This window comes from Mus musculus, chromosome 11 (genome assembly GCF_000001635.26).
Source record: "Mus musculus strain C57BL/6J chromosome 11, GRCm38.p6 C57BL/6J".
NCBI lineage: Eukaryota > Metazoa > Chordata > Mammalia > Rodentia > Muridae > Mus > Mus musculus.
The window spans coordinates 41,900,589-41,925,269 of NC_000077.6; the positions used below are offsets into that span (position 1 = coordinate 41,900,589).

Below are 24,681 nucleotides of genomic sequence, written 5' to 3' on the forward strand. Positions count from 1 at the left end.
TATGGAACTGTATATTAGAATATGTTACTCTTAACAGTATGCCACATTTTTTTTAAAGTCTAGTTGCATCATTTTCTGTTGAAAAATTTTATGTTAACTTGACACAAGTTAAAGTCACCTGAAAGTAGGGAAACCCAATTAACAAAATATCACCATAAGATCTGTGAAGGCAAATTTTTTTTCAATCAATGATTGATAGGGGAGGTCCTAGCCTATTGTGATTGGGACCATAACTTTGTTTGTGGTTCTGGGTTCCATGAGAAAGCAGGCTGAGCAAGCCATGTGGCAAGCTAACAAGCCACACTCCTCCCTGCCTCTGCATCACTTTCTGCCTTCAGGTTTTCACCCTGCTTAACTTCCTATTCTGACCTCCTTTGATAATTAGGTTTGATATGGAAGTGTAAGCCTAATAAACCCTTTCCTCCTCAATTTTCCATCATGGTGTTCCAACACAATAGAAACCCGAACACATGGACAGAATATTAGTATTGGTATTCTTCCACATAATTGAAAACGTCTGAAAATGTCTGTCATTTAAAAAAAAATGTTACAATGGATATATGATTAACTAACATTAAATAATTACATATCTTCATTTGAAAAGAGTGACATGGTTGGATCTTGAAGTAAATTTATTCTCAGATGCCTGAGGAAATGCCACACTATTTCCACAGTAGCTGTGTAAGTTTATAGTCTCACCAGCAATGGAAGAGAGAGAGAGAGAGGGAGAGAGAAGAGAGAGAGAGAATTAGCCCTCTTTGGATATAATTGGTAAAGATATTTTCTTTAAAGGGCTTTTAACTAAAGTATATCAAAGCACAGTTCTACGTGGAAAATGTGTTAAGATTAAAAATGTAGGATCCAAATATAGTAATACAGTAAAACACAAAACATTCAATCTCAGAAGGTTAATTATACTAGGAATGTAAATACTAAAATTCAGAGATGCATCTTTCTTTGTACATACCTTTTTTTTTCTGTCTTCACCATGACTACTAAAACAGACCTTTACTGAACACAAGCTATGAGCTACTACAAATGGCACAACATTTGAGAGATTATAGAAAGTATTTTTTATTCAGTGGACAACGATGAAGAGAGGTTTTAAAATGGTTAGAAGTTGCAATGTGAAGGTCCATCTGAAAATTCAAATATGAAAAAATGCAGTTGGAGTCTGTTAATTACTTCTCATATCCATGCTAGTTATTCATCTCCAGCTCTCTGCTTCCTCTTAGCCATGGCTTTGCACTTAGTTTTGATCACTCTGAAGACCTAAAATGGCTTCCTTCATACATCTTGAGTAAAGTACGTATTCGAGTCAAAATTATACTCTGAAGTATACCTATAGCACACTGACATCAGGAATATTATCATCCATTTATTTTCTTCTGGCTGTTATGAGGATGGGGACACACACACACTAAACCACTAAACAAAAACTTCTCAAAATTGGTTTTCAGGAAGTTAAAAAGGAATCAATTAGCACAGTTATAAACAGCATCTATCTTTAATAGAATAATAGTTGTGGGTTTTACTGTTCTTGGACTGCTTTGTCTTGAAACATCTCGCTTAAGGAAACAGGTTTTATATATGTGTTTATCCCCAAAACAAATTGATTCTGTTGGTTAACATGAATGGATAATTGATGAATAAAAATTTAACATGTCTTCTGAAACTTTGTTATGGTTTATAGCTAATACTGTTGTTGATTTCTTAGATTAACTTTATACAATTTTGATACTAGTTTTGGTCTTTTTGTTTGGTTGTTGTTTTCAATTAATTTATTTATTTATTCACTTTACATCCAGATCACAGCATCCCCCCTCCCAGTATGCCCTCACATGGCCCTGCCCCCATGTCCTTACTCCCCCACCTCCTTTCACCTCTGAGAAGGCAGAGTTCCCTTCCAGGGTACCAACCCACCCTGGCACCTCAAGTCACTTCAGGAATAGATATAGCCTTTCCCATTGAGGCCAGACAAGACAGCCCAGGTAAGGGAACAGGATCCACAGGCAGGAATGAGTCAGGGTAAGCCCTTGATCCAGTTGTTTGGGGACCCACATGAAGACCAAGTTGCACATCTGCTAAATAACTGTGGGGTGCCTATGTATGACCCTTGTAGGCTCTTTGGTTGGTGGTTCAATCTTTGGGATCCCCCAAAGATCCAGGTAAGTTGACTATTGGTCTTCTTGTGGAGTCCCTAACCCCACCAGGTTCCTCAACCTTTTCCCCAACTCTTCCACCAGACTTCCTGAACTCGGTCTAACTTTTGTCTGTGGGTTTTTGCATCTGTTTGGTAATCTGTTGGGTGTACCCTCTAAGAGGGCAGTTGTACTAGGCTCCTGTCTGTGGATCCAGGCTGACATATACAAACATAGCCTGAGTCTCCAAGGTACTCAGTACTGCAGGAAAGTAATGTGTAAATATAGATATTCTGAGGACAGCTCAGCAACACCCCCCCAAAAAAATTAGCAAGGGTTCTTACTGCATTCATTTATGTCTGTCTCACACCAAGGCACCTGTGTAGCTGAGCCAGCCGTGACAAATATAGCTGCCAACAGTGTCTTTATATATTATATCATTGCGATAAGGCTTTGACTAACAAAGAGGCATCAAAGACTCATACATATTTGTCCAATTAGTGGTACCTGAAGCAGGTGCTTGGATGTCTTTCTTTGGGTCAACCCAGTTGGCAAGGCTGGATAGATGCTTGAGTGTATTTCGTCTTGGCTTTGATTCTTTAAAAACAATATTATTTTTTATCATCTTGAGGAAGTTTTGTGAGCATTAGCCTTAGAACATTTTGATGATACATGTATATGAATATATATTTGGGCGTTAAGTACTGTTTGTAGGAAATAAAGATTGACAGGTAGACTCTGCAGCCTTACCGTTAAGAAGCTTGTAGCTTCATAAGAAAGACTCATTCCTTATATATGCTCTATATATTCTACATGGCTTACATTTATTCAGCCACCCGCACACTGGAAATATTAAAGAAAGACACAGAACAAACCTTTCACTTCAAATGGCTCAGCTGTTGTCACTTTGGCCTAGCTTGTGCCAATTAAAATGTAATTGTCTTTGTAGTCATTGCATTTGTAAAAATAGGACTTTGCTTTTGTTATTTTTAGCTTTGAACCCATATAGAATTGTGCTCTTGGGTCTCCAATGACTCAGAGCTCTGTCTTTTTTAAGCCTTGTGATAACAGAGGAGAAGTGTTGGCTCAAAAGGTCCTCTCTTGGCTAAAACAGCTCAGGGCTGTCTTGGCCTGCGAATGCCTGACTGACTTGGCACCCTTGCTGTGGGGACTAGGTAGAGTGCTGCGGCTATTAACCCACATTAACTGGTGGAAAACAGTTGGATAAAGACATTTACTTGACCTTTATAAAACCATTTGGAAACTTTTTCAAAAATAAATCATGTGTCTCTAATATTCTAACACAATGTTTTTTCTTAAAGGATTCTTTATTTTATCATATATAGATATATAGATATGATATGTATATAGGATACATACATATATTATATATGTATATATGATATATACATATATATATTTTTTTCTGCATGTATGTCTGTGTATCATGTGCTTGGTACCCAGTTAGACTAGAAGAGGGTGTTATATACCCTGGAACCGGTGTTACAGATAGTTTTGAGCTGCCATTAGGGTGCTTAGAATCCAACCCATTAAGGTTCTGGAAAACCATCCAGTACTCTTTTTTTCAATTAGATAGATAGATAGATAGATAGATAGATAGATAGATAGATAGATAGATGATAGATAGATAGATTGATATCTTATTCACTCTACATCCTTCTCCAGTTCACCCCTCTCACAATCCACAATCCTTCCCCTCTGCAAGATTAGGCACTTCCTGTCCCCCTGAAGCCAGACAAGGCATCCAAGCTAGTAGAACATAGCCCACATACAGTCAACAGCCTTTGGAATAGCCCCTGTTCCAGTTGTTCAGGACCCACATGAAGGTCAAGCTTCACATCTGCTATATATGATGGGGGAAGCCTAGGTCCAGCTGCATATAATTTTGAGTTTGTTGAGAGCTCCAAGGGTCCAGGTTAGTTGACTCTTTTGTTCTTCCTGTGGAGTTTCTATCCTCATCGGGACCCACAATCCTTCCTTCTATTCTTTCATAAGAATCCCAAGCTCCAACCACTCTTTAGCTGTGGGTGTCACTATCTGTCTGAGTCAGCTGCTGAACAGAGCATCTCAGAGGACAACATGCTACTGTCTGTCTGCAAGCATAAAAGGCAGATAGAGGGAGGGGTCTGGGAGGGAGGGGGTACAGAGAGGAGAATGGAAGATTCAGGTTCAGGTTTAGGGAAGGACAGGAGAGATGGCTAGATGGCTATGAAAATGAATGGAAATCTGCAACTGACTGGTGTGAGGAGGTTGGGGCCATCTCCAGGATGAGACATGGCCTTGGACAAGAGAAGTGCCTAAGAATCAATGGGTATGATCTTAGCCGTGACTTACTGGGATAGGGAATCTAAAGAGGCAACCTCCTATAGTCAGACAAGAAGCCCAGGGGAGCAATAGAGACACAAACCTACCCACAAAACTTTCAACCCAAAATTTATCCTGTCTACAAGTAATGCAGACATGGGGGGAGAGATCAGAGACTGAGGGAATGGCCAACCAATTACCAGCCCAACCTGAGACCCATCCCATAGACAAGCACCAATTTCTTTCTTTTTTTAATTAGATATTTTCTTTATATACATTTCAAATGCTATCCCAAAAGTTCCCTATACCCTCCCCCCGCCCTGCTCCCCTACCCACCCACTCCTGCTTCTTGGCCCTGGCGTTCCCCTGTACTGGGGCATATAGAGGTTGCTGTTTTGCATTCACTACTATTAACTGAAGAGCTCCATCATTTTATTTAACTTTAGAGATTTATTATGCATCATGTAAGGCCTCCCCCTTGCCTACCTTTCTGTTCCAAACTCTTAGGTTTGTATTACTCTGAGATTTTTGGCAACCTCTTTTACTTACTTTCTTGTAGAATTTCGAAGACAATATACCAATGCAATCTTTTTAAAAGGACATCTTGTTGACACAATAACAAGTGTAATTGAAAAGGCCAAATTCCTCATTTTCTTCAAACACGTATAACATCTGGAGACGGCAAATGGGAATTCTCGATTTTCATATCACAGATGGTAAATTTCAGAGAGGTTTTCAGGGTGATATACATTTTGCTTCTATGGATCCACTGTCCGTAAGTCTGCTCACCATGAGTCAGTGAGGAGGCTGCGACTGAGCCCTCTGAGAACCCAGCCTCTCCTAACTGAGCAATAATTAGAAATGGCTGTCTTTATTAGAGCTAATGCTCCTGGCATGCAGCTTTTGCTCTTTCTAAATTCCCTTTAGGGTTCCATTCTGTTTTATTTAAGCTTTAACACTTATTCATTATTATGAATTTGTTTGTGTGTTTGCATATGTGTCTGTATACATGCATATGTATGTGTATGTGCATACCAGGAAAAACATGATGTCATAGGACAACTTATAGAAATTGAGTTTTATCCTTCCATCAAGTGGGTCCTGGGATTTGAACTCAGGTTGTGAAATTTTACAGCAGTAGACTTTAGCCCCTGAGCCATCTCACTGTCCAGTGAACACGTCCCACTAAGATGTTATGGTAGGCAGAAGAGTAAACCCTAAGAAGCATCAACATTTTATTCTCTAAAAATGGTAACGATTATACTATCTGCTCTAAAAATCCTGTTTTTAAGCATCGGTAAGAATTTGGGGAAGAGGAGATTATTCTAGGCTGTCAATATGGCCTGATGTAATTACATGAATTCTTGTAAGTGGGAATCATGATGTCAGACCTAGGGATAAAACAAAGGCAACATTTCCGTGACATAATTTTCTGTGACTTCAAAAGAGTAATAATGCCTAACAAATGTGTTTCTTGTAGCATTATTTAATTATAACAACAGCAAATACATATGCCAAATTTCCCATGGTATAACTGACCAATAACAACAGAAAGACAAAAAATGTGTATTATTTAAAGTCATACGTGCATGAAAAATTGTACTAAAATATAAATATGCACAATATCCACCGCTATACTTATAAATTTCCAGAGCTATGTTTGTGATTTTATCAATTAATTTACCTACCTGTCTAATTCATCTATGTGTTTAAACACATGTGGACAAGGGAACACATGTGTTCTTAAGGGTGGCTAGTGAATTTGTGATACTTCCTCAAACTTTGAAAAATTCTACTACTCCTTATTAGTAATTGGAAAGGAGGTTCCTACATCAATGATAAAGTCTTACATTTGGCAGAGCTTTGTAAAAAAAGAATGCTTTCTTGGATTTACTATCAGGTAGAATAATGTTTTAATCTATAAGGACTATTGTGTGTAGCCCTGTTAGAGTTATTTGTGTTTTCATGTATTCTTTCTGTCATATTCTTGATGCTCCAAGGCAATGCGTGCCTTCAGTTGTTCTCTTTCTGACCTCACGGTGCCTAGCATGAAGCGTGTGCTTCTGTAGTCACTGAAAGCTTTCTGCCGAATTTACTTTATAGGTGCTTAATCAAAATTACTTTGATAAGAGACTTCATCTCAGAACCATAATACACACAAGGTTCAGAGAAAATATGAGGAAAATTTATGTAGCAGAAGATAGACATAAATATAAACACCCTGATTTAGGATGCAAATGAAGGCTGAATTATGCGTGCCCTATTCTTGTTAAGGCATTATTCATTCAAATTTTGTTTACTAGGATGACTGGGTGAATGTTCAGTACTTTGATGAAGTAAACATTAGGATGACGTCATTCTAAATCATACCAAATAGTGGACAAAATAAAAGGAAATACCTTACTGCGTGTTAGTAAAGCCATAAAAATATCCTAGATCTTGTAGAATATTCACAGATGGAAAAGTCTCTTGAGAATTAGTTTGAGAGAAGCTGCCATGCAAAATAATAAACAGCCCAATGTGGCTATGTAAAGATAAAATAGTTTAATATATACAGATTCAATTGAAACCAATAATATCTGCTCTAATAAATGTCAAGGGAGATATAGAACAAAAGACCATTGGAAAGAGAAGGGGTCTAATACCCTCATTCAACTATGTGAAACTAATCTCATAGAGAAGAGTATTTTAGCAAATTCTTATGGTATTCATGTACTAATGCTTGTTTTCGGTCTCATTTTAATGATAAAACAGCATTCCTGTAGATGTTAGCCACTGAAGAACATAAACATGGTTCTAACACCCAGTTGTTTTTGTTGTTGTTTGTTTGTAATTTTATTTTTTGCTGAGGAGGGTAAATAACATTGATTCATTTCATAGCATTGTCTCAACTATTTATATAATGAAAATATATGATCAGTGCCAATATTATCTCTAAATTTTTTGGAGAGGAGGAAACTGAATCATACAAGAATTGTCCAACACTGAAACGGTGTGGAGCCACATGTCTGTAATTCTAGAGCTTCAAACACTAAAACTGTAGGACCAAGAGTTCAAGGCCATTTGGGAGTATACAGGAAGATAGTATTACAAATAAAGAAACTGATCTAACATGTTATATCAGAGCAAGGCTTTGTACACATGAAATATGAGACAAGAGTCTCTGACTCTCCATTTTTATAACCCAAAGTATTTCAAAAGAAACTTAAAATTGATTATGTAATTGTCCTATTCTCTGTAGTCATAGAAGGACTCATAAAGGCCAGCCACTTCTGACTCTAATTCACAGCACCGTTGCCCTGCAGAAATAATACAAGGAAATATTCTGCAGAAAATAGCGATGAGAACCTTCAGGCAGGCATCTCATGTCCCACACCTTAGAGACAAAGCTAGATCTATGTCTGGAACTTTTTTTTAAAAAATGATTTCAGGTCCCTTTGTCCTTAAACAAGAATTCTGAAAGAAGTAGAAGAAATATTAAATGGTAAGTAGTTATCATATATGATGGAGAATAAAAGAAACGGAAAATGTCAGTACTATAAAAATGCAGTATTTTTGTAATAAATAAAGTCAAGGAAAGTTTTAGAAAAGGAATCTTCAAGCATGAAGGATCCGAATGGATTCACAGAAAGATAATATATACCAGAATTTTACTTCCAAATTCAGAAAAAAACCTATGAGACAAGGGGGAAAGAGCAAGCCATGCGACCTTCTGTAGTTCACTGAAAATACTGCAGTCCCTGTGGTGGAGGTCATTCACCTACCTTCTACACCTTTGACAAAAATCCGTTGTGACAGAGCATAGGAGCAGCACTTTTTCCCCTACATAATCCCCACAGACAACACCATTTGGTTAATTTAATTTGACCTTCATCACAGAGTTTAGTGCTAGTAGTCAGGATAACATTGAGATGAAAGATGAATGTGGGCTTTACACAAGAATATGCCCTTAGCTGAAGATAAGGTACTGGTGAAAACGATCCTGACCTGAACAGAAGGTGAAAAACAGAAGTTTAAATCAGACTCAGGTAGACACAGCAGGGTAAGACAATGACATGCAGGGGGAGTTAGAACAGATTGTCAGTATCTGGTTTCATTATTTTATTCTCAGGAGAATTTCAAAGACCTCTGAGAAAATAGGACACTGTCATTGAATCGGAGATCATTGGGTCTCTCTGTTTCAAAGTTTGGAAATGTGATTTGTTAAGAGGTTAACTGGACCTTAAAGGTAACTATTCTGGTTTATAAGAAAATTTTTAACAGATCTCAATTTTCAACCTATATTTCATCTCTCTCTCTCTCTTCCTCCTACCATTCCTCTACTCCCTATCTCTGACACTCTGTATGTGTCTCTGTCTGCTTTTATTTATCTATCTATCTATCTATCTATCTATCTATCTATCTATCTATCTATCTATCTATCTATCTATCATCTATCTATCTATTGATCTATTACCTATATCTATGTGTGTGTATGCATCTCTCTGTGTCTCTCTGTCTCTGTCTGTCTCTGTGTGTGTGTGTGTGTGATTGTGTGTATGTGGTAGGGGTGCTTTATCATGTCCGTCCTCACTTTTCACCTTGTTTGAGACAAAATCTCTTTCACCATCACTTCTCAAAAAAAAGAAAATGATATTACATAACACCATCTTAAGAAAGATACATTTCTCTTCTATAAGGTGGCTGATTTGGTTGGAAGGAACTGAAGTAGATGGGTACAATAGAAGTGAGAGAAAATGTTTGACCACTTGTTAGGTATCATTGACTGGGGTGATGTTATAATATCTAATTTGTAGCTTATACAATAGAGACTTCTAAATGTTGCCTTGTCAAGCAGCATTCTAGTGATACCTTCATTCCAACCTTGAAAACAGAGCCAATAGATGTTTGCATTAAAGGTCCTGTACTGGATAAATACGGGGCCTCCTCAATGTCGTTAATTCTTGTGTCTTCCTTATTCATTCTATCCACAAATGCTTATCTCATTTATTCATTTGACTCTGTAGCAAAGAGAATCACTTGTTCAATGCTGGAACAAACAGAGTTCACCAGTAAATCTCAGGGTGTTTATGGAAATGAAATTGGAAACAAATCACACTTGAGAGAGAAAGAGAAAATATTCCAACCAGACAACTGAGGTGCCACCATAGATTAGAATGCAGCATTTTTTATTGTAAAAGTCCATATGCTAGGCATTTTTTTGTGTGTGAAAAGGTTTGCAAATACATAGACAGGGAGCAGCTGATGATTGAGACTTAGATGATGTGTAATATATATCCATATTGACAGTGTTATACACATGTTGGTATGCTAGCTTTAATTTTTATTTCCATGTCCCAATTGCAAAACACATTCCAAATTGACAATAATACCTTGTTTCTCACAAATTAAATTTTCCAGCAACTCTCCCAAAGAGTCAATATTGATTATTTTGACATTTTAAAATGAGAAATTAATCACTTATTTACATCTGTTTGAGGTTAGATACTAAAACACTGGTATAATAAAGGTTTGTAAAACCAGCAGCTGAATGTTTTCAAGATTCATCCAGATGAATTATAACGACTTCGTGTGGTTTTCTATTAACAGAGATGCTTCCTTTAATTGTCTTCCTATTATCTATAGTGTTACTTTATGATTTAACATTGATTTGAATCAATATTTTCCTTAAAGAAGAACTGACCATAGGGTCATATTTTAGAAAAACAAGAATTCAGAATAGTCACATTAAGGTCCAACTCATCATGACTGAAGTCAGCCAATCACTCCATTTAATTACTATGGAGCAAAATGAGCCCACAGTCAGAGGCTCCATGTCCTCCATGCAAGTCACTTAATATTGTTCCTGCTTTTAATTTAACCTTCAGTACATTGTTTCCAAGCATACTGTATACCAGTCAGGTATGAATATTGCTCATACTTTCATAGGTTCACAAGCAGAATTTTCACCAGACATAATCAATTCTTTCTTTTAAAAAATGGGATAATCAAGAACTCTATGCTTAATTCAACAATTGCTACTTTGGTATAGGAAATAGATATTATTTTAAAATAGATACACTTTGCCTAAAACAAATTTTTGAAGATGAACATATAAGCTACAGTTCTTTAGATTCTCGGGTATTTCTACAGATAAGGAAGTATCAGATGTCAACAGTAATGTGAAAAAAAACATAAACCACTTGTTCTGGGTCAGAAGAAGTTATTCACCAGACAAGAGTATGCATTGCTCCCAGCCATATTTATTGAGCACTGACTATATGCCAGGCACAGTGCAAGATGTTGAGAAGTAAAAGAAGAAACAACAAGAACTCTGCCTACAAGGCGTTCACAGTCACTAGAAGCAGATATTGAAATAGAGAGCAAGTTCTGTTGAGAACGCACATCGTCAAAGTAAGGTAAAACATTAGCAAGCACATACAGTTACTTTATATTCTAGTGATAAAGTTGGGCATATTTAGAGCTGTCAAATGTCAGTCAGCCTAAATGGTACTTAAGGTGTTTTAATGTCGTACAGACAAACATAATTTTAAAACCTGAATTTTCATGCATGAGGGAGAAGGTTGTGAGCCCCCTTCAATTTCAAGCCCAAATTTTTATAATTATATTAATATATTATTTTATAGCCCAAAGAAATAAAAAAAAAGACAATGCTATATGATGATAACATGAGTTCATTTATTTTGGCTCTAAAGAGATGCATGCATTAAACCTGAAGCATTCTACATTACTGAAATATTTACATCACTGTACATATGATATGAAGGAAATTTGCTTTCTACCTTGGAATAAAGGTATAATAGAATTCTAATCTAGGCTTTTCTATTGTGATTCTTCACAGATACGGGAGGTATTCTAATTTTTTCCAGTTTACCACAACTTGATCCCAAGTGAACATAGTACACAGCTTTATACCTTTTGTACTAAACTATATATGAGTCAAAGACTGATAATGCCACTTTAAACCCTCCCAGCTTCCACTGTTTTCATTGCTGTTGCTCAAAGGTATCTTGCTCAGTGTAACAGCTCTTGTTCTAACTTTACTTTGCCTTGCAGGTTTGAAGGACAGTGCACGCTGAAATTCAAATTACAATAACCACGGATTGGGCATGGATAGTATGACATTATATGTATTACTACGTTGAGACAGAGAAACACATTCGGTGACCACATAGGGGATTATATCGTTGGACTTAGAAAGTGCATTTTGTCTCCATAAGATTCAGCGAATAACACCCCTATCAATAAAACCCATACCTCTTTACAGATAAAGATAGGAGACCCAGTAAACAAGATTGAACAAGCAAAAGGCGGTAGGGAAGAAGATCCGAGCATAGGAGTCCATTTTGGCAATGCGAATATGTATCCTCCCATGTCTCCAGGCTCCTGTTCGGCAATCTTCAAAACAGCAGAAGAAACTGGCACAGTCCTTGCCATCCAAACACTCATAGCCATATTCTTCATCCCTCTCTTGAAGGTGTGTGGCATTGTTCATTTGAATGGTTGCTGATCTGGGACGAATATCAATGGTAGGGGCCTGAGACAAGGTAGGTAAGGAGAGAGAGCAAAGTTAGTTATACTGGAGCTATATAACACAGTACTTCCACAATGTCATCAATGAGATGATGAATCTGAAAATGAGTATTCAGAAAATTGCTTATGACATCGTGATCTTACGATGGTAAAATTGAACTCAGAAAGATAGCACAGTTGCAGGTTTCAGATTTTGCGCTTAAGCAGTGCAGCTGGAAATAATGTCATCAAGCTAATAGCTACAGCAAGACTATTGACCACCAAAAGAAATCAAAGTATAAAGATTTAAATCAAACTACATGGAATCTCATTCTAGTAATTATTAAATGTTAAGCCAGTTACATGAAGCTAGTTAATGATGCTGCAAGTGAGTAAAATAGAGAAATAAAAATGCATTGATTTTCAAATCAAATTGCATGTCATGCTAACTTAGAGGCAAATAGGTCCCATCATACTGAACAACTATACTGAACAATTTTAGTAGCAAATGCTAGTACTCATGGAGAAATAAAGAAGTTCGTTGATTTTATGCAACAAAAATTTAATTTATGTATCAAAAGTATGCAGTTTGTCTAACATTCACTAACTTAAAACTATCAGTGTTTATATATAGTGAATGAGATTGATAATTACAAAAAAAAGTCATTACTTTTAGTTTTTCTTAGCAAAATGAACTGCAGTTAATGACAAGGTAATCTAAGGTTCAATGCATGACCAATAATAAAATTAAAGCAAAACTCAAAGCTTTTTTGGTAGCTTTTAAAGTGTCTGGATATAAACTGTAGTTTCTAAATCAGTTATAGAGAGAACAAAAATTTCATTTCAATATTTCACAGAGCCAACAGGCCTAGCAATTACCCTGGCAGGAAAGGAAGGGGAGTTTAACCTACAGTCTGATAAATGCAGTTTTATTAATATAAAGTTCTCAGGTATATAGAGATTAAGTTCATAAAACAAGTTTTAAATCTCATTTTAATTAGTCTTTACAGAGTTAAACTTTACCTTTAACAGTATTTATATATATATATGAATATGCACATGTATATGTATAAAATATATGTAAATTATAACAGGTGAAATGGATTTTATTATATATATATATATAATGAGAAATGGACTTGGGGTTTATAGAAGACTTGTTATCTATGCTCACTATTTGCCTTGTGGTTTTGAGCTGAAGGTAGAACCAAAACAGATGCAAATTATGTCTAGTTTACTGAATCACCTCTAGAGGTATGTGTAGTGTCCTTCACCTTATGTGTACCAGAAACTAGTAGATTATTTAAATATTCACTCATTAAAACAATAAAGCACCATGGGAAGCATTAATAGTTAATTCAGCAGTCGCATGCAGTGAAATTTCCATTCCAAAAACAGTATACCTTGAAGGAAAACATCCGAAGAAGCTTTGGATTTGTAGACAGAAAAGAGAATTGCATATTTTTTTAATAAAACAAAATAGGAAAAGGAAAAAAAAGAGAGAAAGAGAAACAAAATAAGACAAATTAAAAATACATTTTGAAAACACAGTAAGTAAAATGAACTGAAAGCCTAAACACAGAAGGTGGACTCTAACTCTGCCGTACGTTGCATAGCTAAAGTTCCAAAGCCGAAATGGTTGGGGTTGGTAATCCAATTATTTACAAATGACCCCACAAGCACTGGACTATGAAAGGCAATGTTGTCAGTGGCGAGGAGGATGCCTCCTAGTGAATACTTGCCTGTAGAAAAATAGTGTGAATTGGGTGATTATGTTTAAGAGGACCCCACCACGTGAGTCCTGACAGTGACGCATGAAGAGCATATCACACAGGAAAGAAAGTTTTCAGTTTCTTCCCACCTTCACCATCTAGACTAGTTCTGGTAAATAAACAAAGGGACTTAAAAGGAGAAAGTGCATAAGATTCTCCAGGAATTACATTTTCTTGTTTTCTCTGGTCTCTTTTCCTATCTGCTTTCTTCCTTTTTTTTTTTTTTTTCCTTCTGCTCTTGCTATGCACCTAGCTTAAAGAATCCAACTATTTCTGTCTCTGTAGCAATTTCTACACTGAAGTGACACAGCTGATAAGGGGAGCCAGGAAGCTTTTGCTAAAGGGCTTGAGCCTTCACCTAGAAGCCTGCCTGTCTCCCAACCTCATCCCAACTGAGTATCAGCACAGCCATCTTATTTGAGGGAAAATGACTTAGGAAATAAAGGAGAGAGACAAAGTAGAGAAACGAAATTTCAAGCAAGAAAAATCAAACAGGAACATGAAAAGATGGAGCTGTAGAGACTGAAGAACATACAGGGAAAAGAAGGACCACATACAGTACGGTCAATATTTGGGACATTAAAATCGAGCATTTCCTTTATTCATTAACCAGTAAGAAGAATGGTGCTATTTTGTTTACCATCCACCAAGTCTTACTTGCAAACAAATGTGTCATCTGTCAAATTTCTTCAGTATTTCTAAGGTGCATCGGGATAAATGTCAGATGCAAATAGTTTTCTATAGCAACCCCTCAATTTATGGTCAGATAGGTACCCACTGTGATGTTGCTCATGCCTCTCAGAGCAGAAAACAAGGGAAGGATGTCAATCAAGAAGGTAAAACCATTACTCCTGTCAGCCTCTCAAAAGGAGATAAGATTTTACTGTCACGGGGACTCCTGTGACAGAGACATTAGGCCCAGGTGGGTAAGTGAATATCTACATGCTGTCCTCAACACTCCCAGTAAAAGGCAAAGCTCTACTTATCTATACTTATTCCTTATCCTTTCGTTTTAAGGTCTAGTACAATCAGAAGTCATCCTACCTGTCGCCAAATCAAGCAGTTACCAAAAAATAAAATCAGGTTGTCAACTTCCATCGCCATCCATCAAGGTTAAGAACCTTCTTGTGACTTTTTCTAATGTTTTTATATTTCGGTGCTTTATTGATCTTCATCACAATTTTTATAGAAGCTTTATTTGACATGTGTTTTTAATATATTCATCTTATTTTATATGAGAAAGCAGAGACAAGAAGGTCCACATTATCTCAACTCATTTGTTTTGGAAACAAAACAATACATGTAGGGATACAAATGAGTAGAAATATTTTAGTAGTAAAAATGCATATGCCTGCATAAACAAACACACACACACGTGCACATACATGCACACATGCATTCACACACACACACATGTGCACATACATGCACACATGCATTCACACACACACAAACACACACATACACCCCTACACATGTGTGTGCACACACTTTAAGTTATTTATAAATTGGTATAACTTAAACCAATTATAAGAACCTTAACTTTGCAATGCCTTTGATGTGGATTTTAATTAAAAAATATTTATGTAAAATTATTATAGCAAATTTATCAGAAACATCAAAGTCCTTGAGATATAGAAAAATAACTCAAACACATATGCATATCTGAATATTCTTTACCCTCCACCCCCCCCACACACACACACACATAGAAGACAATGGATAATTACATTTGCAAAAAGAGTCTAACTTAAAGTATCTTGGAAGTCTGATCTAACTAGTGATCATAACTAAACCTTTATGTACTCATTGATAGCTAACTTATTTTCTTTTCATCATGGAGCTCACAGCACTGAGCCTCAGTGTAGAGTTGAGCTAACCACATCAAACCCAACGACCTGTCCTCATGAAAAGTTCAGTTGTCCCAATAGAAAATGATACATACAGGGTTTTTCTTCTTTTTGTCTTTATCCTTGCTTGGCTTCCGGTTGCTGACAAAATAATGCAGGGTGCCATACTCCACCAAAGCAGAAAACACAAAGATGAAGCAAACAGATACAAAGAGATCCATTGCTGTGACATAGGAGACCTTGGGCAGAGATTTTCTGGCTATGGTGCTTAAAGTTGTCATGGTCAGGACAGTAGTGATTCCTATGGACAGCAAAATAAAATAAAACAAATCACATGGTGGCATCAGAGATAGCCTAGAGCACAAGACGGATGATGCTCTGTCCAAGCTCCCACAGGATAGAGATACAATAAAAACGTGAGCAGCCTTACGTCAATTGCTTTAAACTGGACTACATTTTTAATTTTCATATGTATTTGTAAATATAGGAACATATATAGAATGACATCCCAGGAAGTTGGAAGCTATTGAATCATCTGGATTTGGGAAGTAATGTGGTTCTTGGAGTTTCCACCAGCAGCTATTAGTAGGAGGATTTTCCGAGGATTTTTATTGGCTTTTGCAGTGTTAGATTTAGGGTGGAGGATGGTAAAATAGTGTGTAGTTTTATAAGGTTTTGTGACAGTTAGATAATGTATTAATGTATGTGTACTGCATTATTTTGGGAATTTGAACTTCTATTGAAGGGTTCATGTGATAAGAGTCTTCATCTTGATGCTTGTGGGACACAGGGGAACATTTAGTGGCATGGGAGGAAGTTAGAGAATTGGAGGTGTGCAAGTGAAGAGATATTAAGATGCCAGTCCCATCCCCTTACTCTATGTCTCATCTATCTGTGTAACATAAGCAGGTTTCCTCCTTGATGAATTTCAAACATGATGTTCCATGGCTCAGAACAACAAGGCTAAATGACCACGTTCTGACACCATTGAAACTTTGAACTAAAATAAATCTTTCTTGCATGCATATTGATTTATTTTATATACTTGCTACTCTAATAGAAAACTGACTACCCAGAGCACTGACATCTAGTAAAATCCCAAGTATGGTTACATATTTGTGTTGTTTATTATGGAGATGATCTACTTCCTATGCTAAAAGAAACTAATTAGGTTGGGTACACATTAATTCAAATTGGACTCCTTGATTGTACCTAATTGCCACTTTTATTTTTGCAGAGACCTTTAAAACTGATATGGAAACTGAGCTTTTATTTCCACAATCAGGCCTGAATCTATATTTGAAAGTTGAAAATGTGAAAATGCAACTATTTTTGGTGGAAACTACAGAGGAGTTCATTTTAGAAGACCCTGCATGTAACACTTAATTCAAACAAATTCTGACACATAATGTAAGTACTGATCTCACAAAGCAGAGAGATGTTATTTAAGGACTCAAGAAAGTTCATCATGCTATGTATAGCTTGAGGAATTGTTTCACCATATTTCCAGGGTTCTTCCTGGTGGGGTCACAGAAAAGAAAAGCTATGACAATAGGAAGGAGAGAAGTCATGGTTTTACCTGACTCACCAACCACCAATAAGGTAATGATGTGACTTTGAAACCCAGTTTTACTGACTGGACAAATTAAATTTCTATTACCTTGGCAAGAGAAATGAGATACAGAGCGTTTGCTAATTACTCCTGGTTTTGGCATGAAGTGAGCTTCTCCAGGATGCTGTCTTACCTTAGAATATTTGAGTGAAAAATACCAACATGTGTTTTCATCTTTCTGTGTACCCACTCTCACTACAGCGTGATTAACTTTTACCAGCCACCAGCTGAGCACAAAACCACATCCATGTGTTACAAGATCCAGAAATATGTCATCACTAATTGGCCCATATCTCTGAGTGTTCTTAGGACTTCTAACATCATACAAGTCAGCTCTATTTGTTTGATGATGAGAAGTTCAAAAGCTGCATATGTTCAAGGTAATTTCACTTAAATCTTGATGATCAATACCTGGAAAGGTCACGGAGCTTCACAATCATGCTTCAAAAGCTAATGACAGACTTGACTCTTTTGGAACTAAAACATTAAAACACAATAGCCTAAGACCTGGGCTAGGCTTGGGGTAAATTAAGTAAAATACCTTATGGGTGGGAACATTTTACCTGTACTTCCCGAACATTCTTAGCGATGGAGATGTATTACAACACTTAAGAAGCACTAATCTAAAGAACTGAGAAAAATTTAAAAGAGATGAACGTTCAGCTTGGCTTCTTTTCTTTGGTGACAAATAGAATTCAGAGTCCTCACACCCAGGACAAACCAATGACCAATTTTCCAAGTTGCAGATCTGTTACAAACTCATTGTGTGACTTTGTGGATATTACTTAACATTCATCAAATTTGCTCATTTATCTCAGGCCTAAAATATGATAATGTGTATGATTTCAACTTCTGTATTTGATGATAGCAAAGCATAGAAACTGTGCTAGAAACATTGAGCATCCCTGATTAATACTCCATCAAATGGGAACCTGCTTCCTGTCTTATGAAGGGCCCTCCATCAACACATCTTTTTTTCAAACGGTTTGTTGCTAGACATGGTCATAAAAGATATATTAGTGAAAAGAGTCTGGCCTTCAAAAGGAAAGATTGAAATATTTAAAAAAATAATTTGGGGAAGATGGTTGGTTGGAATATACCAGCACACTTGTTATACCTAATCATAAATATGAAATTTTCACTGAATGATCAGTGATGCAGTAGCACATTGGAAGCTCTATGCCAGGGATGAGCAACACATCTACTATTTCTTCTGAGATGGTGACACACTAAAAAGAAACACTCTTCCAGTGTTTTGCATAACATACTTGGAGTTTGTTTCAGTATGTAGCATTAGACAGGATATTTGAATTGTTGAATAGGATTTGTAACACAAAGTACTGCATATATCAGAAAAAATTGAAATAACTTCATTTTGAAACAGATGGGAAACTAAATTGAGTTTGGAAAAGGACAGATATGCAAATGTTGTGTTTTTTTTTTCCTCAGTAATCACTTCTGCCCTCAGTTTAATAACTTGGTACAGATCATTTTGTCAGAAGTGATAAGAGTCACTACCATTTTTTGAAGCATTTCAAAGCTCAGTGTGCTTTGCATAAAATACGTTACTTTAGCCCAATAAAAACCTGCAAATTATGAGTCAGGAATGCTACCTGTTCTACATGTGAGGAAAACGTGGATTGGGGATAATGCAGTTTATTGTATACCCCTATTCTATATATGGCTGGGAATTCAAATTACTGGACCTTATAATCTGTGTTCTTCTACTACTTTCCCCAACAGGGGGTTATCAAGACCTATGTTACTAGGTTTGCACATAGCTAATGAAGAGTATTGAGGTTTTATATGTAGTCTGTGGATAGAGATTATAATGTTGGTTGAGTCAGCTTTGCTTTGGTCTGTAGAGTCTTCTACAAATAAGCAAAAGATGAAAAATCTAAGATATGGATTACCATATCTAAAATACTGACTAAATTACAAATAATTATAAAATAATTCCATTTCCTAGATTTGTCAGTAAGTGTTTCTCTCTTATTAATCATTTAGATGGCTCTTCTGGAAAGATCCAATTTGTCTAATTATCAGCACACTAATCATTTGTGTTGGAATTAACCAAGAGTGGTGTGATAGGAAAAAGGGAAGAGTTGACACTAAAAAACAATTGTGCCTGACTCACTGTGCTTCTTTTCCAAAAGTACTTCTACTTTCTCAGATCTCCAACTTGGGTATCATCACTAAGCAGATAATTGAGAAAGGATATATGTGGTAAGCTCTCATGAATATGCATGTGAGAAAACCACAAATTTCTCTTGAAATTAAGTTTTTGTTCAGTTTATATTTTATTTTATTTGTTATTAATTATACTAAAGAAAACCTATGCTAATTAAAAAAGAGAACTAGAGAAGCAGTAAACTTTAAATAGAATAGGTAGTAGATAGATAGATGATAGATAAATAGATAGATAGATAGATAGATAGATAGATAGATAGATAATCATATTGACTCATTAAGATAATAAAACATGGATTTTCATTTTGCCTTTGAATTCAGGGCAAACCCACTTAAAAAGAAGTATAAAGACTCCTTTTCTTGGGTATTTATATCGGATGACCACAGCACCTAGAAATACATCTCACCTAAAGATGTTCTGGCAGGAACAGCATCCTTATTGATCCAGAAGGACACCCAGGACAGGACCACGATGAGTGTGCAGGGAATGTAAGTCTGGATGGTGAAGTAGCCCATTCTTCTGCTCAGATCGAAGTACACAGACATCACCACATAGTCACCTGAAAGAGAAGGACTGAGCTATGGACACAGACATCACCACATAGTCACCTGAAAGAGAAGGACTGAGCTATGGACACAGACATCACCACATAGTCACCTGAAAGAGAAGGACTGAGCTATGGACACAGACATCACCACATAGTCACCTGAAAGAGAAGGACTGAGCTACGGGAATGTTCACTAAACACTGTGCATATGTTCAACTCTTACACATACACACTTGGTTTCAGACTTTACAGGAGAGCTAACTTGAAAGCTCTTTTCAAACTACTTGGGCAAAAAGGCAATAACAAAAGTATGAAATACAGTCCAGCCTGAGATGAAGCCCAGCTCTTCTAACATAAATGATACTTTCAGAGAGAAAAGAAAGTATTTTTGAATACTAAAAGTATTCCTTCTTCTGGATGCTTCTGGATCTTGACCTTCTATATGTAACAACAATGTACAAGGGTTGCTGTTGGGTGTGAGTGGTAGGATATCCTCTATGCCCTAAGCCTTGCTTGTGGGTCATGTACTGCACATTAAGTAGCATTTCCACATATTACTTCTATATATTCAGACGACTAGAGAGTGTCTTGGTGAATGAGACTTACAAAATAATATTTTACTTAAAAATTATAGTTCCTTTCTCACAATGAGATATTTCCTTATGGTTTCACTGAATCATATAGTAGTTTCATAGCAATTGTGTTCGTTCATGACTATAATTTCATTCGAGTGCTGTTGTTATTATAAGTGCTGTCATCTGATTTCATGTGCATGCATGAATCCCTGGCTAGTGCCTATTTGCCCCAGGACCATACAGTCAGTACTTAGCATAGTGCTTGAGAGAAAATGGGCAGTCCTTATATTTGATGATATATTCATAAAATTATAAAGAATATTTTAAAGTTCAAGAAGCATATTATGAAACATTTGGGTTTTAAAAGTGACTGTGGATATAGTATGACATTTAGACTAACAAAGGGTGATGTTAGGCGTTGAGAAAAAAATGAAATTCAGGAAAAGGACACATGAAACATGAAAGGCTGTATACAGCTATTGTTTTGTTTTTCCTAGTTTTGACTATTATAGTACTTCTTTTCTCCATTGGTGAAGTAATTCAGTGAATACATGTAACAGATAACGAAACAGTAAAACTGAAATAAAGATCCATTGCTTCTGAATGGCAATTCTAATGGAACAGAATTCTACTGACACATGTACACTCTGAGATGATGCAAGTGTGTATTTGAGTGACTACCTTACTCTCAGCATGTGATATTTGTATTTGTGAGTTTCTTGCAATAGGTTGACTTCGTATTTTTAAAAGATTCACAGACAGCCAGTGTTATATAGTAAAGCCCTATATTCAACCAACAAACTAGCAAGCAAGCAAAAAGTCAAAACTAAACTAAACCAAGCCAAAAAAAAAAGAAAAACACAAACAAAAAAACCCAAAAAACCAAAAAATAACCTTCCTGTGTAATAGTTTATATGAAAAATTCAAGAAATACACTTTAAAAACTCTAATGAATTAAATAATAGTCATATAGCTATTCCTAAAAATAATATACTCAAGACGATCTAAAGTCAATGGATTTGGAAAGTGAACATGAATAAATTGCTTGTGAAACTACTGTCACCAGCTTGTACCATTCCTATAAAACAAACTATTGTACCTCTCAAAATTACAAGATACAACACAGCTTATCTACCAACTAATCTACATCTATACCTTCAAAATAAAGAATTTTGAAGAAATAATAAACTATTTTTTGTATTTTGTGAGCAAGTGAGAGCCTATACGTTTACATGGTCTGATTCCTCAAAATTTAACTTTAATTTTGTTCACCATTAACAAGATTCTAATCTTGGTTTGATTCTCCATTTCCCTGAAGGGTCTAGCCTCTCACAGTTTGCTTATCTACCAGCCTCTATTATAAGTTGATGACTTCTGAACACCTACATTCCTTGCTTACAAACTCTATACATTTTTTAGTAGTGGATTATGGATGCAAAACTAAGACCAAGCCACTTAAAAGCAAAGCAGCTTCAGAGAAACAGCATGATGCCTGTCTTATCGCCAAGACCACATCACATTTTATATGCTTTATATGCTCCTCTTATGCCAAGGAGCCCTGAAAATCTAATCCTCTTAAAATGCTGCATCAGTGAGTTCCCCAAGTCTCAAAGGTTAAATGCTAAGCAAGTCAATGACGGTGACACTTAAATCTACCTGTGCCATTGATAAGTCCTGACACTTAATATTTAAAGTCATAATACTTCATAAGTTAACCCCATCTCTGTTTATACATAGAGAGATACGTTCTATAATTAAGGGCATGAAACATAAAATTTGAGTTAATAAACACAAATGTTATTCCTTTTTCTTATTTTTTTAGGAAGTTTTCTATGACTGGTTTGAAGAGGCAAACCTTCAATGACACTGAAGAATGAGGCTCTGGTTACTGTTTATCTATGGTAATAAACAGTCATATGAAAGCATTGAACTTCTGTAGTTAGTAAGTGTTTGACAAAAGCCAATGGTACAAATAGCACAACTGCTAAGATTCACTGGATTTTAGAAAAGACTGCTGAATTAGATCAGCCTATAAACATCCTAATTAAAAAAATGGAAAAAAAGAGATATGTTATGGCGGGAAGAAAATTTTACATTTGTTACAACAGGAAAGAAAAGCTGTATCTTCCATTCAAATTATTGAAAATAAAATTTGACCAAGGAAGACCATCTGAAAATCTTGACTATAGACAAAAAGATGGAGATTGGCAGGATCAACAAAACAGAAAATATATTCACTGATCCTATACATTGACAACAGCTCTGAGACTGGCTGAGACATAAAAATGTCTTTGCATAGCCAATAGATATTGTTGAAAACAAAATCTTCAAAACTTTTCATACCCTTCCTTTTCTTTTAATTTTTGTTTTTAATTTTTTGGACAGGATTTCTTTGTGTAGTCCTGGCTGTCCTGGAACTCATTCTGTAGATTAGGCTGTCCACGAACTCAGAAAGTTGCCTGCCTCTGCCTCCCAAGTGCAGGAATTGAAGGTGTGCGCCACCACTACCCAGCTCATACCCTTCTTTTAAATGGTATAAATGAAAAGTGATATTACAATCTGATATATAATCCAAACTAACTTTTAAAGAAAAACAGATGTATTTTATCTGCTCAAAGATCAGAAAACCATCCTTAATTGATCTGTTAAGTGAACCATGCACATTATGTACAAATATCTTTATGGAACAATGTATTGCATCTATGGTTTATATGTTACAGAATGGAAAGCCAAGAGGACAGGCAACCTTTGGAGATTCTGAGATGCTAGGACTTGCTGTTCCAGCTCCCTGCCTTGATCCTACCTCAACTGTACTGAAACTGTTTCCTCTAAAGACTTGATTCCTGGACAACCTCAAAACAGCTAACGCACTTGGTCCAGATTCTTAAACTCTTCCAATTGGAACTTCATTTAAGCATGTACTTTCTCAGCACACAGAGACTGGACATGTGCTATAACTCACTTTCTTAAAACTAACCATTTTTCTAATTTTTTTTGGATCCCCCCAAAAGAATTTCTTGGTCTTAGTTCAGCAGGAAACAATTATATGAAGTCTGTCATCCTGATCCCTTAAGTTGAGGTAGATCTGGTCATTTTAGAAGTTATAGATATGTTGTCACTTTAGGGGATGATTACAAATAATTCTGGTCTTGGATATGGCGTAACTGAAATAGAGAGGTTAGAATCAAAAGATTTCTTTTCTGTTTCCTTTCCCTTTATCTTTCTTCCTGCCTTGGGTAAGGAAATGGTGGTTGAAAACAAAAGGAGAGGATGTAGAAATATTATAAGAAATTAGACAAAGTGGGGTAGATTATTTAATGTACTCTCAAGCCCAAGAAAATTTTTACATGTATAATCTTACATTGAAAAAGATCTTTATACGTTGATGCAAAATTGAGATTATATTTTGTGACATTGGTACAGAATTTTGCATATTTATGTAGGTTTAAGGTTTTTATTCGTATAAATCTTTGTAGGTTTTTATTCGTATAAATCTTTGTATACATTGATACAAGATTGTAAATTTAATTTCGTTCCAACATGATTATTTTATGTTTCAACTCTTGTATAGCTATTTTATGCCTATGCAACCCATTTAAATTACAAGGTTTAATTCCAGTCCTTATTACCTTCTATTACAAACTCTTTAATTAAGGAAAGCAAGTTAATAGTCAGTCAATAAAACTCTTAGGGTTGCGGACTAGATGGTCATTGTTTTACTCTTAGCTGAAGTTGTTTGGGATTTATGATGATGCTCTTGGTCTAAAAAAGATATTTTCAGATTGATAATGCAAGTTAAGATAGAAACTGTTTTAGATACAGAACTCTGAACTCACTAGAACAGGATACAAAATAGAATACTTTTTCCTGAGTTGCCAAATACAGACTGGACTTTTATAATGTGCCTCTTATCTAATAATTTTCATAATTGTTTCATAATTGTACCTACTGTATGTTGTTCTCATTGTAAGAGAAAGAGCCTTTTTATTTAGATAGAAAAAAAGGAAGGAAATGGTTGAGGTTCCGTTTGTTGCAGTGCACGTACGATAATGCTACACTCTGAACCCAAAGGTCTAGGCCAGTAGTGAATTCTCAGTTACCAGCTTTTTCTTGTGCAAACGTTGTTCCTTAATTTAAAACTATTGGTGAAATAAAA

At 36.0% G+C, this 24,681-nt stretch overlaps 1 protein-coding gene and 1 long non-coding RNA gene across 6 annotated transcripts in view; one reads left to right on the top strand and one right to left on the bottom strand.

The window, feature by feature from the left end:
* A230004M16Rik overlaps window positions 1–24,681 on the top strand; it is a 258,459-nt gene that overhangs the window by 190,245 nt on the left and 43,533 nt on the right. The window lies entirely within an intron of this gene.
* The window catches only part of Gabrg2 (gamma-aminobutyric acid (GABA) A receptor, subunit gamma 2), a 90,668-nt gene continuing 75,588 nt past the window's right edge, over window positions 9,602–24,681 (bottom strand). For 3 of the 5 annotated variants that reach the window (NM_001362655.1, NM_001362656.1, NM_008073.4), the window contains 4 exons: window positions 19,810–19,962; window positions 15,696–15,901; window positions 13,382–13,405; window positions 9,602–12,003 (listed from right to left, as the gene is read on the bottom strand). In NM_001362655.1, the coding sequence (NP_001349584.1) occupies window positions 11,728–12,003; window positions 13,382–13,405; window positions 15,696–15,901; window positions 19,810–19,962 (659 nt within the window). In that variant the 3' untranslated portion in view covers window positions 9,602–11,727. The remainder of the gene's footprint in view (window positions 12,004–13,381; window positions 13,406–15,695; window positions 15,902–19,809; window positions 19,963–24,681) is intronic. The other 2 variants (NM_177408.7, XM_030245561.1) reach the window with 2 other exon arrangements.